This window comes from Danio rerio, chromosome 6, assembly GCF_052040795.2.
Source record: "Danio rerio strain M-AB ecotype USA chromosome 6, GRCz13ab, whole genome shotgun sequence".
Classification (NCBI taxonomy): domain Eukaryota; kingdom Metazoa; phylum Chordata; class Actinopteri; order Cypriniformes; family Danionidae; genus Danio; species Danio rerio.
The window spans coordinates 43,610,194-43,624,789 of record NC_141026.1 but is presented as its reverse complement, the minus strand read 5'-3'; the positions used below and the strand labels follow the sequence as shown (position 1 = coordinate 43,624,789).

At 36.5% G+C, this 14,596-nt stretch overlaps 3 protein-coding genes across 58 annotated transcripts in view; 1 reads left to right on the top strand and 2 right to left on the bottom strand.

Annotated features, from left to right (window-relative positions):
* Nucleotides 1-28: 28 nt before the first annotated feature.
* cplane2 (ciliogenesis and planar polarity effector 2) lies at nt 29-6,255 on the bottom strand. 7 transcript variants are annotated; one of them, XR_015492728.1, is made up of 7 exons: nt 6,059-6,255; nt 5,778-5,930; nt 2,362-2,486; nt 2,143-2,279; nt 1,529-1,622; nt 617-750; nt 29-190 (listed from the first exon to the last, which is right to left on the bottom strand). XR_015492728.1 is itself a non-coding variant. In XM_087255485.1 (6 exons), the coding sequence occupies exons 1-6, from the start codon at nt 6,162-6,164 to the stop codon at nt 77-79; spliced, it is 729 nt and encodes a 242-aa protein (XP_087111611.1). In that variant the 5' UTR covers nt 6,165-6,255; the 3' UTR covers nt 29-76.
* Nucleotides 184-1,085, top strand: LOC100536148 (heat shock protein beta-7). The gene is made up of 3 exons (XM_087257831.1): nt 184-322; nt 425-541; nt 664-1,085. Exons 1-3 carry the CDS (start codon nt 284-286, stop codon nt 808-810), a joined length of 303 nt encoding a protein of 100 aa, XP_087113957.1. The 5' UTR covers nt 184-283; the 3' UTR covers nt 811-1,085.
* Nucleotides 6,256-7,246: 991 nt separating the features above from the next.
* cadpsb (Ca2+-dependent activator protein for secretion b) overlaps nt 7,247-14,596 on the bottom strand; it is a 194,551-nt gene continuing 187,201 nt past the window's right edge. For 47 of the 50 annotated variants that reach the window (XR_015494002.1, XR_015494003.1, XR_015493994.1 and 44 more), the window contains 2 exons: nt 10,177-10,281; nt 7,247-8,577 (listed from right to left, as the gene is read on the bottom strand). Coding sequence is in view for 34 of the 50 variants with exons in the window: in XM_087257790.1 (XP_087113916.1) it covers nt 8,404-8,577; nt 10,177-10,281 (279 nt within the window). In the remaining 16 variants the exon portion in view is untranslated. Of the gene's footprint in view, nt 8,578-10,176; nt 10,282-14,596 lie in introns of those variants that run through there. The other 3 variants (XR_015494004.1, XR_015494005.1, XR_015494008.1) reach the window with 1 other exon arrangement.

Sequence of the window (14,596 nt, the reverse complement as noted above, 5' to 3'; positions counted from 1 at the left end):
TCATTATTACATTCAGTTTCCTTTACAATTTTTGAGTGTTTTTACAGTTAATTTCAAAGAGGATATTAATATCACACTACAAAATTACCTCTTCTTTCTCATATGACACATTCTGCACATAGACATCAATTCTAGCCTCACCCAGAACCCCAAACACAACCAGGGGTATAAAAGCAAGTACTGCATTGTTCTAAACAAAAACACAGAGAAAACCAGCATCAAACGTTTATGAACCATTAAAGTCTTTTTGTTTAGAAAAAGAACAGGATTAATTAATTGTCCTATGCTTTCTAACAAATCTACAATGGCAGGTGTTTCAAAGGTGAGTGTTGTTTAAAGTCTAGTTTGAACACCTCTGCAAACAATTTGTTAATGCTGTATGATTATTGTGAATTAACCATAAGCTTGTTTTTTTTTTTCAAAGGGTGAAATTTGCACTGTTGGAGATATTTACGTATTAACAGTGAATGTAAGCGAGTTTGCACAGGAAGAAGTTATAGTAACCTCAACCAATAATGCAATACAAGTCTTTGCAGAAAAGGTAAGCAAAATAAACCTTAACATTTTGAAACATTTTTAAGCTTAAACACATTAAACAAAAATATATTGTATTTACTCCTTTTGGTTTGTCTTTTTCAAATTTTCCCCTGACTTATGAATAAGTTGGCATCAGATGGCACAGTTTTGGACGTCATTCGACAGAAGTACCAATTTCCAGCTGATGTGGATCCAATGTCAGTTACATCGTTTCTAGGGAAAGGTGGATTGTTGATGATTAAAGCTCAAAAACACACAACAAAAAACTTGTGAATTATGGATTGAAACAAAGATGTGAAACCTGTTGCTTGGATGCTTATTATTTTAGAAAGGGTACTGTTTTCTTTGATTTATTGAACAAAATGTTTTATACTTTAGCACAGATTTTTATTTTTGACTTTCTGAATATATACACATAAATCTGTGACTATCCTGAAATTACAAGCACATTCATTTATTGAGATGTCATTTTTATTTTTGGTCACTGTTTAAAATATTTGCACTTAACACTACTAAAATGTCTAATAAACATGTAAAAACTAAAAAAACATTTATTTCCATATATAGCAGCATATTACACATACAAATTTAGTCATATTAGAGTAGGAGTTATAGGCCATTTCAGTGTGGTGATGTCACTGGGCCATGAATACTTCTTGCTTATTGTCAAACTATTTCATATGTGTAAAAAGAGGAGATTCAATCATAACTCGATGTTATAACAGCTATTGCAACAATATTTAATAATATGTGGAACTTTTTGGACTTTCAAAAGCTATGGAAATGTAACAATGTAACAGGAAACACATCGGGACCATTGTTATGGTTAAAATCACTCAGTTTGGGTCTATACAATGATTTCTGAGCTTGTTTCTCTGAGAGCAGCCTGTGGAGAGATGGAGACAGATGAAGCGGCCATACAATCCTGGTGCCACAAGTTTTCCGCAAGGGCATTTAGCAGAGGTGCTACCTCACCAAGCCCAGCACTCACATCACCTCCCACACGGAAAACCGGAAGACCCCACACCTCCTGAAAATGTGTCACGTCGCTCTCCGTCACGTCTGTGTGCATAAATAAATCAAACCTGCATCGTTAAGAATAATAACAATACACAATATGTTTTACTATATACTAGGATGTACATGCATTAAAGGACACTCCAATCTTTTGGTAAATACTGCGGAAGAATAGTTTGTAGCCATATTGACATCTAAAATAGCTAATTTTAAATTTTGTGTTGGTCCTAGTAGACGATGTGACTACAGAAGAGCTTTAAATAAGGAAATTATGGAAGCTCTTTTTTTTTTTTTTAGCGAGATGCTAATGGTCTAATCCGATTCAATCATTTATGCTAAGCTAAGCTAAAAGTGGACCTGGAATTTGGCTGAATGGATTTAGAAATTGTAAAACTCAACTGTGTAATTCTAGATGACTTTTAAAGTGAGTAAAATATTCTGAATAATATGAAATGGGTAAAATCTTTTACCATTTTAATTTTAGTTTACTTTTTTACCATCTATGTATACTTTATTCAACTTTATTTATCCAATTAAAACCCCAATTCTACACCAAATAGACACTCTGAACATCTCATTGAAGGATACTTTGTGCCAACCACCAATTTAACCACACGATCTGAAGGTTCTGTGATCCGTGATATTTGGTTAGTAAGATCGTCAAAGGATCCACGGTCAGTAAAGGAGAACAGGAAAAGGATGGCATCCACCTTTTCCTTACAGGACTGAGGAGAAAAGGTCGACAACATTATACATTAACAGTGAAGCAGAAGATGTAGTTAAAAGGAAATGTAAATGACTGCTCACCAGCAACATGTGGTCAAATCTACGCATGGCACTTTCACCACAGTCCCAAAGCTCGAAGCGGAAAAACAACACACGGCCACTTTCCTTTAGTCTGACAGGCCAGAAGACCACAGTTGTTTCTATGCCTATAGGACAGGAATAAAGATCCCAACAGTCTTGGAAACTCCATTCACCTTCTCCACAGGGAGAAAACAATAATTGATAGTTTGGTAAAAAATGATGTGATCTAAATACTAAGAACCACCAATAGTTCATTGTTACTGCATAAAACATGTTGTAGTGTGGTTTTATTGTTAATGACAAATAATAATTAAATTCAGTCAGATGCTACTCTTGTTTGGAAACTCAGAGTTTCTAATTTGTAATTACAACTTTGTTGTGGCATACAAGTGTTTTACACTCATCAATAGGGTAGATGAACACAGACTTTTTATTTTCAGCCAGCCAAGCTGACAGCTTCTGGTGAACTGCCTTTCCATTACAAAATTGCCACATTTAATATCTGTTTTCTCTTCTGTTTTTTCATCTTTCTTTATAAGTAATCTTCACTGCCTGATAGATGTTTGATATAAAGCGGGTCTCAGAATGGAAAAGAAGCACTGCATTAAATTTTATTTTTCCCCACCATCTCTTTAAAATATCAACATTTATTTTACCTCAGTATTTTGAATGAAGTTTCTGTGGTAAGAATGTAAAATAGTCACAGAAACCTTTCACTGGAAGTTTATCATTGGCTGAAAAACACTAGCTGTGCAAATACCCCATATATTTTAATCATTTGGAAAGTCCTTTTGCTTTTTGTTCAATTTCTATATTAATGTCTTGGCTTCAAAATTTTTAATGTTGTGCTTTACCTAGTTTTTTTTTACTTACAATGCTTTTAAAAAACAATATGAAAGAAATACTCAGAAAAAAAATGTTTCCAGAAGCAAGACTGCCAATAAAATGGGTGGAAATTAATTACAGCTAATGTTTAATTATGTTTATCACCACGTATTGTAAATTAATAATAATAATTCCTTACATTTATATAGCGCTTTTCTGAACACTCAAAGTGCTTTACACATTTTTGGTGGGAATCACCTCATCCACCACCAGTGTGCAGCATTCACCTGGATGACACAACAGCAACTACAATGCACCAGAATGCTCCCACACACCATGAGGAGAGGGGACAGAGTAATAAAGCCAATTATGATATGGGGATGGTTAGGAGGCAGTGGGCAAATTTGAAACTTTTAAAAACCCTTTTTCAAAGGACACAGGGAGTCAGTACCTCGGTTTAATATCTCATCTGAAAAGACATCACTCACTGAGAGGTATAAAGCCCCAATCAACATACTGGGGCATTAGGACCCACACACTGGTTGAGCGCCCCCTGCTGGTCTCACTAACACCATTTCTAGCAGCAACCTAGCTTTCACATGTGGTTTCCCATCCAGGTCCTGACCAGGTGCAGCCCTGCTTAGCTTTAAGGCCTGTTTCCTCTGAGTGGTACAGTACGGTATGGTTCGGTTTGGTACGCTTTTATGGCCGTTTCCACTGTCAAAAGGCATACCTAACCAAACCGTACCGTACCACTTTTTCAGCACCTTTTCGAAAGGGTCCCAAACACAAGAAAGGGTACCAAAAGGCGGAGCTAGGCGCGCAGCTGATTATGTCATTCGTTTACGCAACAAAAAGCCAGAATGTAAACGAAGTCCATGTTTGAAATACACAGTGAGAGATTTATATATACATATAATAACTAGCCATGGTCGATCCGGGCTTAAACAAACCTTGTCGTCGTCTTGATGAACAGCCACAAACCCATGGAGTAGAGCAGAATCTACCCTGTGCCGCATAGTTTTTTACGAGCCAGTCTGTAGCATGAGCGGTTTCGCTTTCTTGCTTGCGCTTGCCACGCATCTATATCTGAAATAACAAACTTCTTGAGCTGATGATAATAACGTGCGCTTGATTATTGACAAGCTTTGGAAACCCGATCTTGTGAGAAGCTGACAAACTTGAGAATGACACATTCAGAAAGAAAAGGACAAACGCGAGAGTGGAGGGCGGAAAAAAAGGGGAAGCAAAGTAACACGTTATTTCTTTAGCCAACGTGAACAAACTGCCTTGTTTTATTTTTTATCATCACCTTTTGGACTAATACGAACTGGGAATGATGGAATGACTCTCTAACAGAGGCTGCATGAGCTGCTGAAGATTACAGACACAGATGAGAGGTTTTCACTGACTGTAGGCTATACTTTGTTTTGTTTTGAACCTAATTAAGGACGAATTGTATGCTGTGTGTACTTTTTCTGTAGTTGGTAACATATCGGGGACTGTAAGGGGCTGTATGTGTTCATATATGTTCATTTGTTTATTTTTTTAATATAATTACAGACGTTGCAGTAGGCTATTTCGCAGTGTCATTGATCTGCAGTTATAATCAACTCATGTTCATAGAGAAGTTAGTAATAAACATTTATACACAAGTATTTATGTGTAAAGCATTGTGAGAAGTGCTTTTCATATGATATGCGAGCGACCCCTAAAGCTTTATTGTAGACATTTTCTCAAGCGAAAATGACGTCGACTGAAACTTTGTCATTCAGCACGCCCACCAAAAGGGTACCCTTGGTAGTGGAAACGCAAGCCTGATAAGGTGACCCGTACTGACCCGAACCGTACCGTACTGTACCAGTCAGTGGAAACAAGCCATTAGTGAGCAACCATGTGCGAGTTGCAGAAAGTTAGCTCTCGGATGGGATGATATCTTGAAAGCTTGACGTTATCAATATCATTGTTGAAAAAATACTGGATGTTATTATTAAGCATGTTTGTCATAGATTTTTTTTTATTTGTTCAACAATTAAGAGTGTTTTGATATGGCTGCACACAATCCCAGTAACACAATTTTGGGGTTTAACACCATTTTTGTTCAGTCTAATGTAAAAGAAAAGAAAGCGTTTATTTGATAGGATTTGATCAGTTTGTGTTTGCTTTAAATTAAATACTTTTTACAAATCGTTCTCTTAATTTGTATTTTTTTTCTGCTACACTGAGCCATAAATTTCCACCTCAGCAGCATTTACATCTGCATTCTGAATGTTTTTAAAGAGGGATATGCTAATACATAATTAATTTTCCGGATAATATGATTAACATTCTGTTCCACAAATAAATTTGTAAATGTATAGTATTTCTGGCTTCTGTTATTTGGTATTTTCTCTATTATGGAGTGGCAAAAATAGCTAACCAAAATCCCCTTAGCAACCGTTGCCTCAAAGGTGTCATCAATAAAAACATAAATAGGTCTAAATAAATATTAATAATACCTTAATTTCCCTGCAAATGTCCGAGGTGAAAACAATAATTTAAAAAATAAGAAGAAACGTGATTATGAGTCTGATTTGTTTTGGTTTGCTTACCTGTGGTCTCGTAGTGCATTTTGGGCAGGTCGAGTCCAGCGAGACGGGCAGCAAGCGCGCTCTTCCCCACTCCAGTTTTACCTGAGAGAAACACCTTGTAGCGAACGAGGTCCACATTCATCTGAGGAGGCATCATTGGCGCCTCTAAGAGCCCTTCACGTTATTTTAACAAAACCGAAATAATAATTTATTTTTATGTTGACTACAGCAAAAAAGCGAACAAACTATAAGTGATGCCTATTAAGTTACATTAGTGCTGTATCCATGGTCATCATCCTTACCAAACTTTCGCCGTCTCTTCTTGTGCAGTATTTTGCTGAAAAACTCTCTGCTATCAGGACAGCGGTGCCAGTCTGACACGATAATGGATCCAGGTGGGACAGACATTTTAATTTAACACAAGTGCAGAAAGATATTGTGCACTGTATTGTGTGATATCAAGTAACTTTCTATTCGCGAACGTGAAGCCATCTGATTTGAACATCAAAATGTAATACGTCAAAATAAAAGTCCGTTATTAAACGCCTAAAATCGTGTAAAACTACTGATAAACTGAACTGAAGCTGAACTAGCAAACATGTTAAAGATGAGTCAAAATGGACATTTATTATTATAGAATATTTTAGGATTTATCATATAATGTAATTAATTCGTTCATATTTTCTTTCCAACTAGAGATGACACCTCTTTTTTTCAATGGCAAATATGTGTTTATATTTTAAATAAACGCAAAAAGGACTTTTTTATACATAAAACCAGCAACTTGTTTTTATTCTGCTTTGTCATTCACAATGTAGTTCTTTCCCATGTCTTTTATCTTTGCCATTTTATCCAGCCCATTTCCCCTGGTCAAGACATTACAAATTCTGATTAACAAAGAAGTTGCTTATATGCAAATCAATAGTCTTCTTTTCTGAGGGAAAGAACTACAATCCTATGAAGCATTGTGAATGAAACAAAATATTCGACATAAAACTTCCAGTTAGTATAAAATTGTTGACTGAATAGAAACAATATATTTGTAATTATTTGTAAAAACTTGTATTGTAGAATAAGCAGTGCTGCATGGTGGGTGGGAAGAATTAAAGATCTATTTTGGTGCACTTCGATTGCTGAAGAAATTTAAATTTGTTGAATGTTATGGGTAATGTAGTTTTTGGCCTAAATTCCACTATTATCCAAATAATAGTGCTTGAACTATAGTACTTGAACTGATATGAACAGATGGGTTCAACTAAAGCACACACAACAACCTCAAAACCATCTGTATTTAAAGGCTTAAGTGTTATTGCTAAAAATATGAGTAACTCCAAATGTTGTGCTCTATATAAATCACAATCCGATCAATTCTAAGCAGACAAAAAGGAATTCTCACCCTACATTTTCTTCTTATTCGGTATTTAAAATAGGTAAGGACATACTAGCAAACTAAGATGAAACCAGACCATGAAATTAAATGTACAGGTGTATTAGTACATCATGTTATCTTTATTGAGAGGCCACAGCTCTTGCATATTACAACTGTTGGCTTTGATAAGGCAAACGCAAGAATGAATCCACCAGCTAATCGACAAAGAAAAACAAAAAAGCTTTTGGAGAAGGTGGATCCCACAGGCATGCAGCAATGGCTCAGAATGCAATGTACAGCATCATATATACAAAACCAAAAGTGAGACCCCAAAAAATGGCACATAGCATTTTCGACAGACCTACTAACATAAAGAGAATGACTTTAATTGGACATACAAACTTAAAAAAGAGAGAGATAGAGAGAGATCCTCCGTAGAAGTGTAGAACTCAACCAAAAATATAGCCGTTTTCCTTGTCTTTTTGCGACATCTAATCAAAAGACGTCTCCAATGAGATATCAAAACGGAGGTATGACGATATTGCATTTCTAGAATACCAATTCATTTTCATTTTGAGATGCCTGTGAGACAATGACTAGTTGGATATTCTGCAACAAATAGGGCCACAGAGCCTTGACACAAATAAGGAAATAGTACGATGGAAGTGTGCAGACACAGAAGACATTTACGGTTAACAGTTTGAACTGAAATACAGAGGTTCGTTTTTAGTTTCGAAGCAGTTGGCATCCACTTTAAAAACAGACAAGACAAAGAAAAGGGTCCATACACTCATCTTCACAACAATGTACCATTAATGTATGTAAGAGTACGTCAAAGAAGCGCCATATATGTTATCGCATTGGACAGGGACACACCTAATAATCTCACTCGACATTATCAAACAAATGGTACTCCATATTGCTTAGGAACACATAGAAACAAATTCCTCAAATAAATGAGTTGAAAAAGTCGGTGCTAGTTCGTTGTTCTTTATTATGTTATGACACAGCTAAAATTGCCAATCGTGGTCTTCGCGACATTCTTTTTATACTCTTCGTTAGTACAATTATTTGATTCTTATTGTTTTTTTAGCTTTGTTTGTGGGCAACTCGAGCTGATGGGGAGGGAGGGGGGTCCTAAAGTGGCTAACTGGGTAATCAGAGTTGTTACATGCATCTTATGTTATCAGGCTAAGTTTAAAGTGTTGGGGTGGGGTAGGGTTGGATAGACGGGTTAGGTTCAGGGTGGTGGGTGGCACCGGATGGCTCGATGCTCCTTTAGTCCTCCTCGTCCTCCTCATCGCTGTCCTTCATGGAGATGCCCTGCATGCCTCCCTCTCTGACCGAGGCCGTGGCTTCTTCCAGCGTTAGCCGGTTTCGTACTGTGTCATACGACTTGCTGTTCAACGTCGAATCAAGGACACCCTGCAGTCTAAAATCCCGGTATTTCTTCTACAGGAATGAGAAAAATTAGCAGTTTTTTTGGCCCATAAATGTCAGAAAAAAACGGTCACACTTTACAATTTCAAGAGATCACCCTTAGCTGATGATTGACTATAAAGCGTGTTTGGCATGCTGTCCTGGGAGAGAGCCCTAAGCTTAGAAGATCCTCGAGCCAAGGGCTCCCTCCCATTTTCAGGGCGAGAGAGGAGTTTTAGCTTGATGAACTCCCCTAGAATGGTGATAACTACTTACTAGGTTCACGTCCATGATGCCGATTTGGATTAGTCAATTAACTTAAGTCACATGTTTTTGGATGGTAAGAGGAAACCAGTGGACCCAGGGGAAACCCCTCGCAAGCACAAAGGAACATGTAAACTCTGCACAGAAACTTGGTAAGGATAACAACTAGTGACATTCTTGCTGTGAGGCAACAGTACTAGCCACTGGGCTGCCGTGCCGCCCATCTATGAAAATGAGGAGGAGTAGAAGTGGAAGGGGGGATTCTTCAAAATGTAGATGGCTGTGGGATTATTTATGGTGACTTAGGAATAGTCTGATGGGTGAATCATGAATTGGCAAATGCAGGACCAGCTGTGATCAATCATAAGCAAGTGATCCTCTTGAAATTAGTTTATAAGTAAACGCCACTAGGTTTCATTAGTTAACGTAACAATAATTAATAAAATAATATTAATAAAATGAAATTAAAAATACTTGTATAGCATTTATTAATCAAAGTTCAACATTTACTACTGCATTATTAACATCCAAAGTCATGCTTTTAGCATTATTTAATGCACCATGAACTAACAATGAACGACCATATGAAACCATATTGTAATATATGTATTGTTTATTGTTTGTTCATGTTGTTAAATGCATCAACTCACATTAACTAGTACAAATTGCTGATTAGAGACTAGTGCAAATGTGGCAAAGCAGCTGAGCTTTTATAATGCCGCAGTCGACATGCAGCCTAACAAAACGCACAACATATTAATGCGTCTTTGGTGTTTTGCTGTTTTATATAAATTGGAAATTTGTGGTATAGTGTCATTAGCATGGCGATACAGGACACAGTCCATGTCACTACAGTTAAAATTGCTTATTTCTCTGGTTTTGAAGATTCTTCAAAACATTTAGTTTAATGTAAGTTCACACGTCAACAAATTAATTATTTTAAATATAATATATAAATATATAATATTTTAAAGAAAATTCTTAACTCTTAACTCTAAGCAGGCATTTGATGACAGGAATAGATTTGTAAAAAGGTAAATAAGTATGTCTAATTTAATATCTACAACAATAGAGAAAACGTACAATACCAAAAAATGCACATATATGCAAAAGGGTATTTTTGTAAAAAATAAAAAATAAAAAAATTAAATCAATCTTTATAAATTCTATAAGGACAACTTTTCCTTTATGAAAAAATACAAGTTCCATTTAAAAATAAATACATAAATAAAACAATAACGGCATTCTTAAGCAAGACCTGGATATCAAATAGAAATCTAAAACAACTAAGACAATAAGGGTTTACCTTGGGTTTTAATCATATCACTCCAGCTTCAGAACACAAACACTTCTGCAAGTAAGAAATACCTTTACAATCCTGATGAGGATTTTGAGTTGATAGACATGAAGCTGTTGGTCCATGCGTTCAGTCAGCCAGGTCGCCAGCAGATTCATTGTGGCTGTATACCATTGCTGCAATGCACAAAAACACAGCATTCTCCAGCAAAAACGCAGACAGACAAACAAACGCATGCAAGAGACCAGCATGTGTAGACATACAGTACATAAACACACATACTCACACCATTCACACACACACACACACACACACACACACGCACAGCTGACACTAACATTTACAGTACACATTCACACCCTCACTTAAAAGCAAGGTTAGTCAGACAATTCAAAATGAATTTCAAGAGCCATCTGCAAAAAAATAAATCATGCATTAGAATATTGCATAATTAATAGCAAAACAAACACTTAATCCGGCCTACATTTACAGCTTAGCCTATAACCTGTGGTTCAAACGACTTCACAAAACATCTGCTTATCTGAAATTAGCCTGAATAAAAGCCTTATTCAAATTCAAGTCTTTAGCTTTTAAAAGCCATGTGGGAAAATTAAATTCAACAGAATTAATTCAATGTTTTTTCACCATTAATAATGCTGAATGTTTTAAAACAGCACTTGTGTATGAGTGACTGTGAACTTGAAGGTTTAAAAAGCACCCTTGAACCCAAAAGATGCAAAAGAAAAGAAAAAAGAAAACAAAATTAGTGCGATCACAATCAGAGTCCCCAGAAACAAACCAATAAAAAGTGAGAATACAGAACTTGCAGGCAGAAGTGTATTGTACTGTTATCTTAAACCATCAGAAAATATGTAAATCTCAGGACCATGCATTTTCAGAATCACTTAAGAGCTTTAGATCGAAGAGAACAGCACATGTGTGGTGCAATGAATGATGTAAACTATCATCGGGAAGAAAAAAGTGCTTCATCCTAAAGCAAGTAAACAGATCAACCTGAGAGTTTTGAAGTGGGCTATTATCTGTTCTCAAGAAGTGGAAACAATTCTTTATCATTTGACTGAAGCTACAGTGCCAATCAATATTTATGTATGACTGTTTGCTTTACTTTAAAGGTCAGCTCACCCCAAAATATAATAAAATAAATGAGGACATTTTCATTTAAATATGAGATTTATGTGCCTCCATGTAAATGTTCCTCACCCAAAACTATAGTAAAAAAAAATCCACATTAATCAAAGTCCATAAACCAATCCATTCTGCCAGAACATCACTTTCAATCTCTTTTACAGTTCAGTAACTCTTATGGTGCATTCACACCAGATGCGGATGAAGTGTCAAGCACGAGTGCTTTACAAGTTAAGTGACGCACTATAGACATCCTGAGGCGCGATACGCATAAATGAGATGGCGCGGATGACATGATTCGCGTTAGTGATTAATGAAGTGGCACGAGTTGCGCGTTTTGCGCATTTTATGTACTTAACATGCAAACCCCTCGAGTTGAAAAATATGAACTTTAGCGAACATTCATACTGTGTTAAACAATCCAGAGCTTTCTCTTGTAGCCATAGTCACTAGCGCATGTTGATGGTGCCCGAAGGGAAAATCCTCTTTCTGACACCGGACCACAGTTTATCTAATTGGGCTCGGTAGAGCCTGAAGTACCGCTAAAAACCTCCATCATCCAGGTAAAGTTTCTAGAAATTGATGAACTCACAGAGCTGGGTGCGTTTCTGAAGGGATCTAGTTTTTAGCCCTCCTAAAGCACATAAACACAGCTATTCTCTTAATATATTCCATGTTAGCCATTTAGAAACAAAGCTAGAATCACCGGACAGACAGGAGCCCTGCCCATAAAGCCAATCCACGTCAATTGTAAGGTGAATTTGAGGCATGAATGAAGCAAATTTGATACACGAATGAAGCGAGTAAACTCAAAATGTTCACGCGTCTATTTATGCATGAATATCGCAATTTATTCGCAAGTTCCACGTCTGTTGTGAACACAGGATGAGGCATGACTTTTATACAAAAGATTTATTAATTTTTTTGCTTGATTTTCAGTTAGGTTAAGTTCAGGACAGTTGGCGGGCCATTGCCTTATTTATCTATTTTACTGTGTGAGAGGGTTAATTGTTTTGCATGAAAAAATAATTGTTGATTGAGTGATAAATGCAGGCAAGGAACTGCATATTCCAACATTTGATGAATTTTCAAAATTAATTGTTCTTATAGCAGTAAATGAGGCCCTACCCCTGATATAGAAAACAGCCACTAAATCAAAATATGTTTCTCATAGGATAAAAAAAAATTAACTTGCTTTCATCACAAAATTTTGGACCAGTTCTCTGTCCACTGCTCAGCAAAGGTTAGTCTAGACTTTGATTCATTATGCTAATAAGAAGTTTGGTCACGGCCAGTCTTTTAGTTAAAAAGCCCAGACACACCAATCCGATGGTCGGCCATCGGGCAGCATGGTAGAGTGTCTATAAGGCTAGTTTGATTTATGTGTTTCACATGTTGCCTCTTGCCGGGCTCACATCAGAGGGAGTTTGCCGGATTGAGAATGTAGAATTGTAAATCAAAGCAAAAGAACTAAAACTGAAGTTACAAAACCCTGCAAACAACAAAAGTCACAAGGAATTACAAAGAAGCTAGCTATCATTTTGTGCCATATTTAAAATATTTCCATGTAATATGGATTATCAGATCATCAGACAAGCAGAAGCAAATCTGCATGTGAATACTGCTTTGTTAACGGTTTGTATGTGTGCAGCACTAGTTCCAGTTTCCCTTTGTGGAATGACAGTATAGATGACCGCCACCTGTTTTGATTGAGTTTTTGGTGAGCACACTTTCAAAGGAAGCACATAAACATCCCGAATTTGCTTAAAAATACCTTAATTTCGGTGTAAATTCTGTGCAGCTATTTTAGGGTGAACTGCCCCTTTAATATGTGATTGTATAAAATAAATCAGATTTCTTGTTGCATTTGGTGGTTTCTCTTTCCGCCTGTCCACTTCAAAGACGTGACTGGTCGGAGCGTGCAGTGCATGCAGAAAGTGCAGGTGAGTGTCCAGGGCAAGAGAGCTGTGTGTTTGTGTGTGGATGTGTGCATGAGGTGGGAGTTTCAGGAGGTGGTGGGTCATGCTAGAAGATGTACACAGGTAGATTATTTGATTAGAACTCATGCCACTCGACAGAATGTGATCAAACAGCAGGACATTTAGAGATAAGTTCCACTTTGTCCTAGAAGGAATGCAGAATGAGTCGGGATGCTGTCTTAGGGTTAGGATAACGTGAGTACAAAGTGTTTAGAGAGGGAGAATGTGAAATGAAAATGAGAAAACGGACATACAGATATGTAGTTGCATGCAACTAAAATCTGTAACACAAGTCGCTTAATACAAAACTAACACCACAGTTCCCCATTTAGACAGTGTTTGATGCTGGAAAAAGAGATATTCAGCTTGGCAAATGGAAATATTAGAGGTTTTTCCACAAAATATACTTCACAATTTTTTTTTTTTACTCTGAAACTGCTAATACATACTAATAATTAGAACAAAGACTGAAGTTGTACTTATTTTTGTAACGCATGCTCCAATAATTCTTGTACATTAAAATATAATTCAAGTTAGTGGTTTGTTCACATATTTCACCCTAATTATGAGTTTAATAAATGAATTAGCATGTAACAGTGTCAAGTCAGTCTTGATAATTGATTTTGACGTACCACCTTAAGCTGAATATGCCTTTTAACTGACCTCACAAGACCACAGTGAACCTTAGTTTTAGTTTCATTTTAACCACATAGTCCAATTAAGATTTCAATCGAAATGATAGAAGTCATTACGATAAGCAGACAGCCATCATATTCTGCATTTTTTATTCAGTTTCAGTGTTTTCTATATTGTATGAAAGCTGTCAATAAGATTTTACTATTTTAATAACTGCTTCTGACTTCATGCCTTTGAGCTTTTCACTGATGGTGATTGGATTGGACACAGTTCTTGAGAAGAAGTTTTAGCAGGGGTGTACCGTAACCACAGAGTGAAAAAAAGGAGGAATCATGCTTCAAAGATTCATTGTGGGTCTTTGAGGTTGAATCTTAGATGCGTTATTAAAAACAAAGTCATACAAAAACATAATGTACATGACAGGCATCTAATAAACAATAAAAAAGGCTGACCCAACAGGCATGCATAAGATGTGTGTGCCACAAATGTTCCAAACACAAGCAAGTAATGCTGCAAAAATTTACATAATACTTCCTAACAGTCAAACAGACACTCACACACACATACGCACAAACTATATATTCGGATACATACAGCTTATTACAATACGGTATGGTATACAACTGAATATTCACACACACGCACACATAGTTATGCTGGAAACAAAATCAGATAATCAAACGAACAATAATAATAATGAAAAATAAGACTGCTGACAAACCCTCACGCA

Coding starts and splice junctions, on each gene's coding strand:
- LOC100536148 (XM_087257831.1), top strand. CDS start 284: ATGCTTTCTAACAAATCTACAATGGCAGGTGTTTCAAAG. Junction 323..424: donor CAATGGCAGGTGTTTCAAAG/GTGAGTGTTGTT, acceptor TTTTTTTCAAAG/GGTGAAATTTGCACTGTTGG. Junction 542..663: donor TACAAGTCTTTGCAGAAAAG/GTAAGCAAAATA, acceptor CTTATGAATAAG/TTGGCATCAGATGGCACAGT.
- cplane2 (XM_087255485.1), bottom strand. CDS start 6,164: ATGTCTGTCCCACCTGGATCCATTATCGTGTCAGACTGGCACCGCTGT. Junction 2,280..2,361: donor GATTTGACCACATGTTGCTG/GTGAGCAGTCAT, acceptor TTTTCTCCTCAG/TCCTGTAAGGAAAAGGTGGA. Junction 191..1,528: donor TTTTCCGTGTGGGAGGTGAT/GTGAGTGCTGGG, acceptor GTTTTTGTTTAG/AACAATGCAGTACTTGCTTT.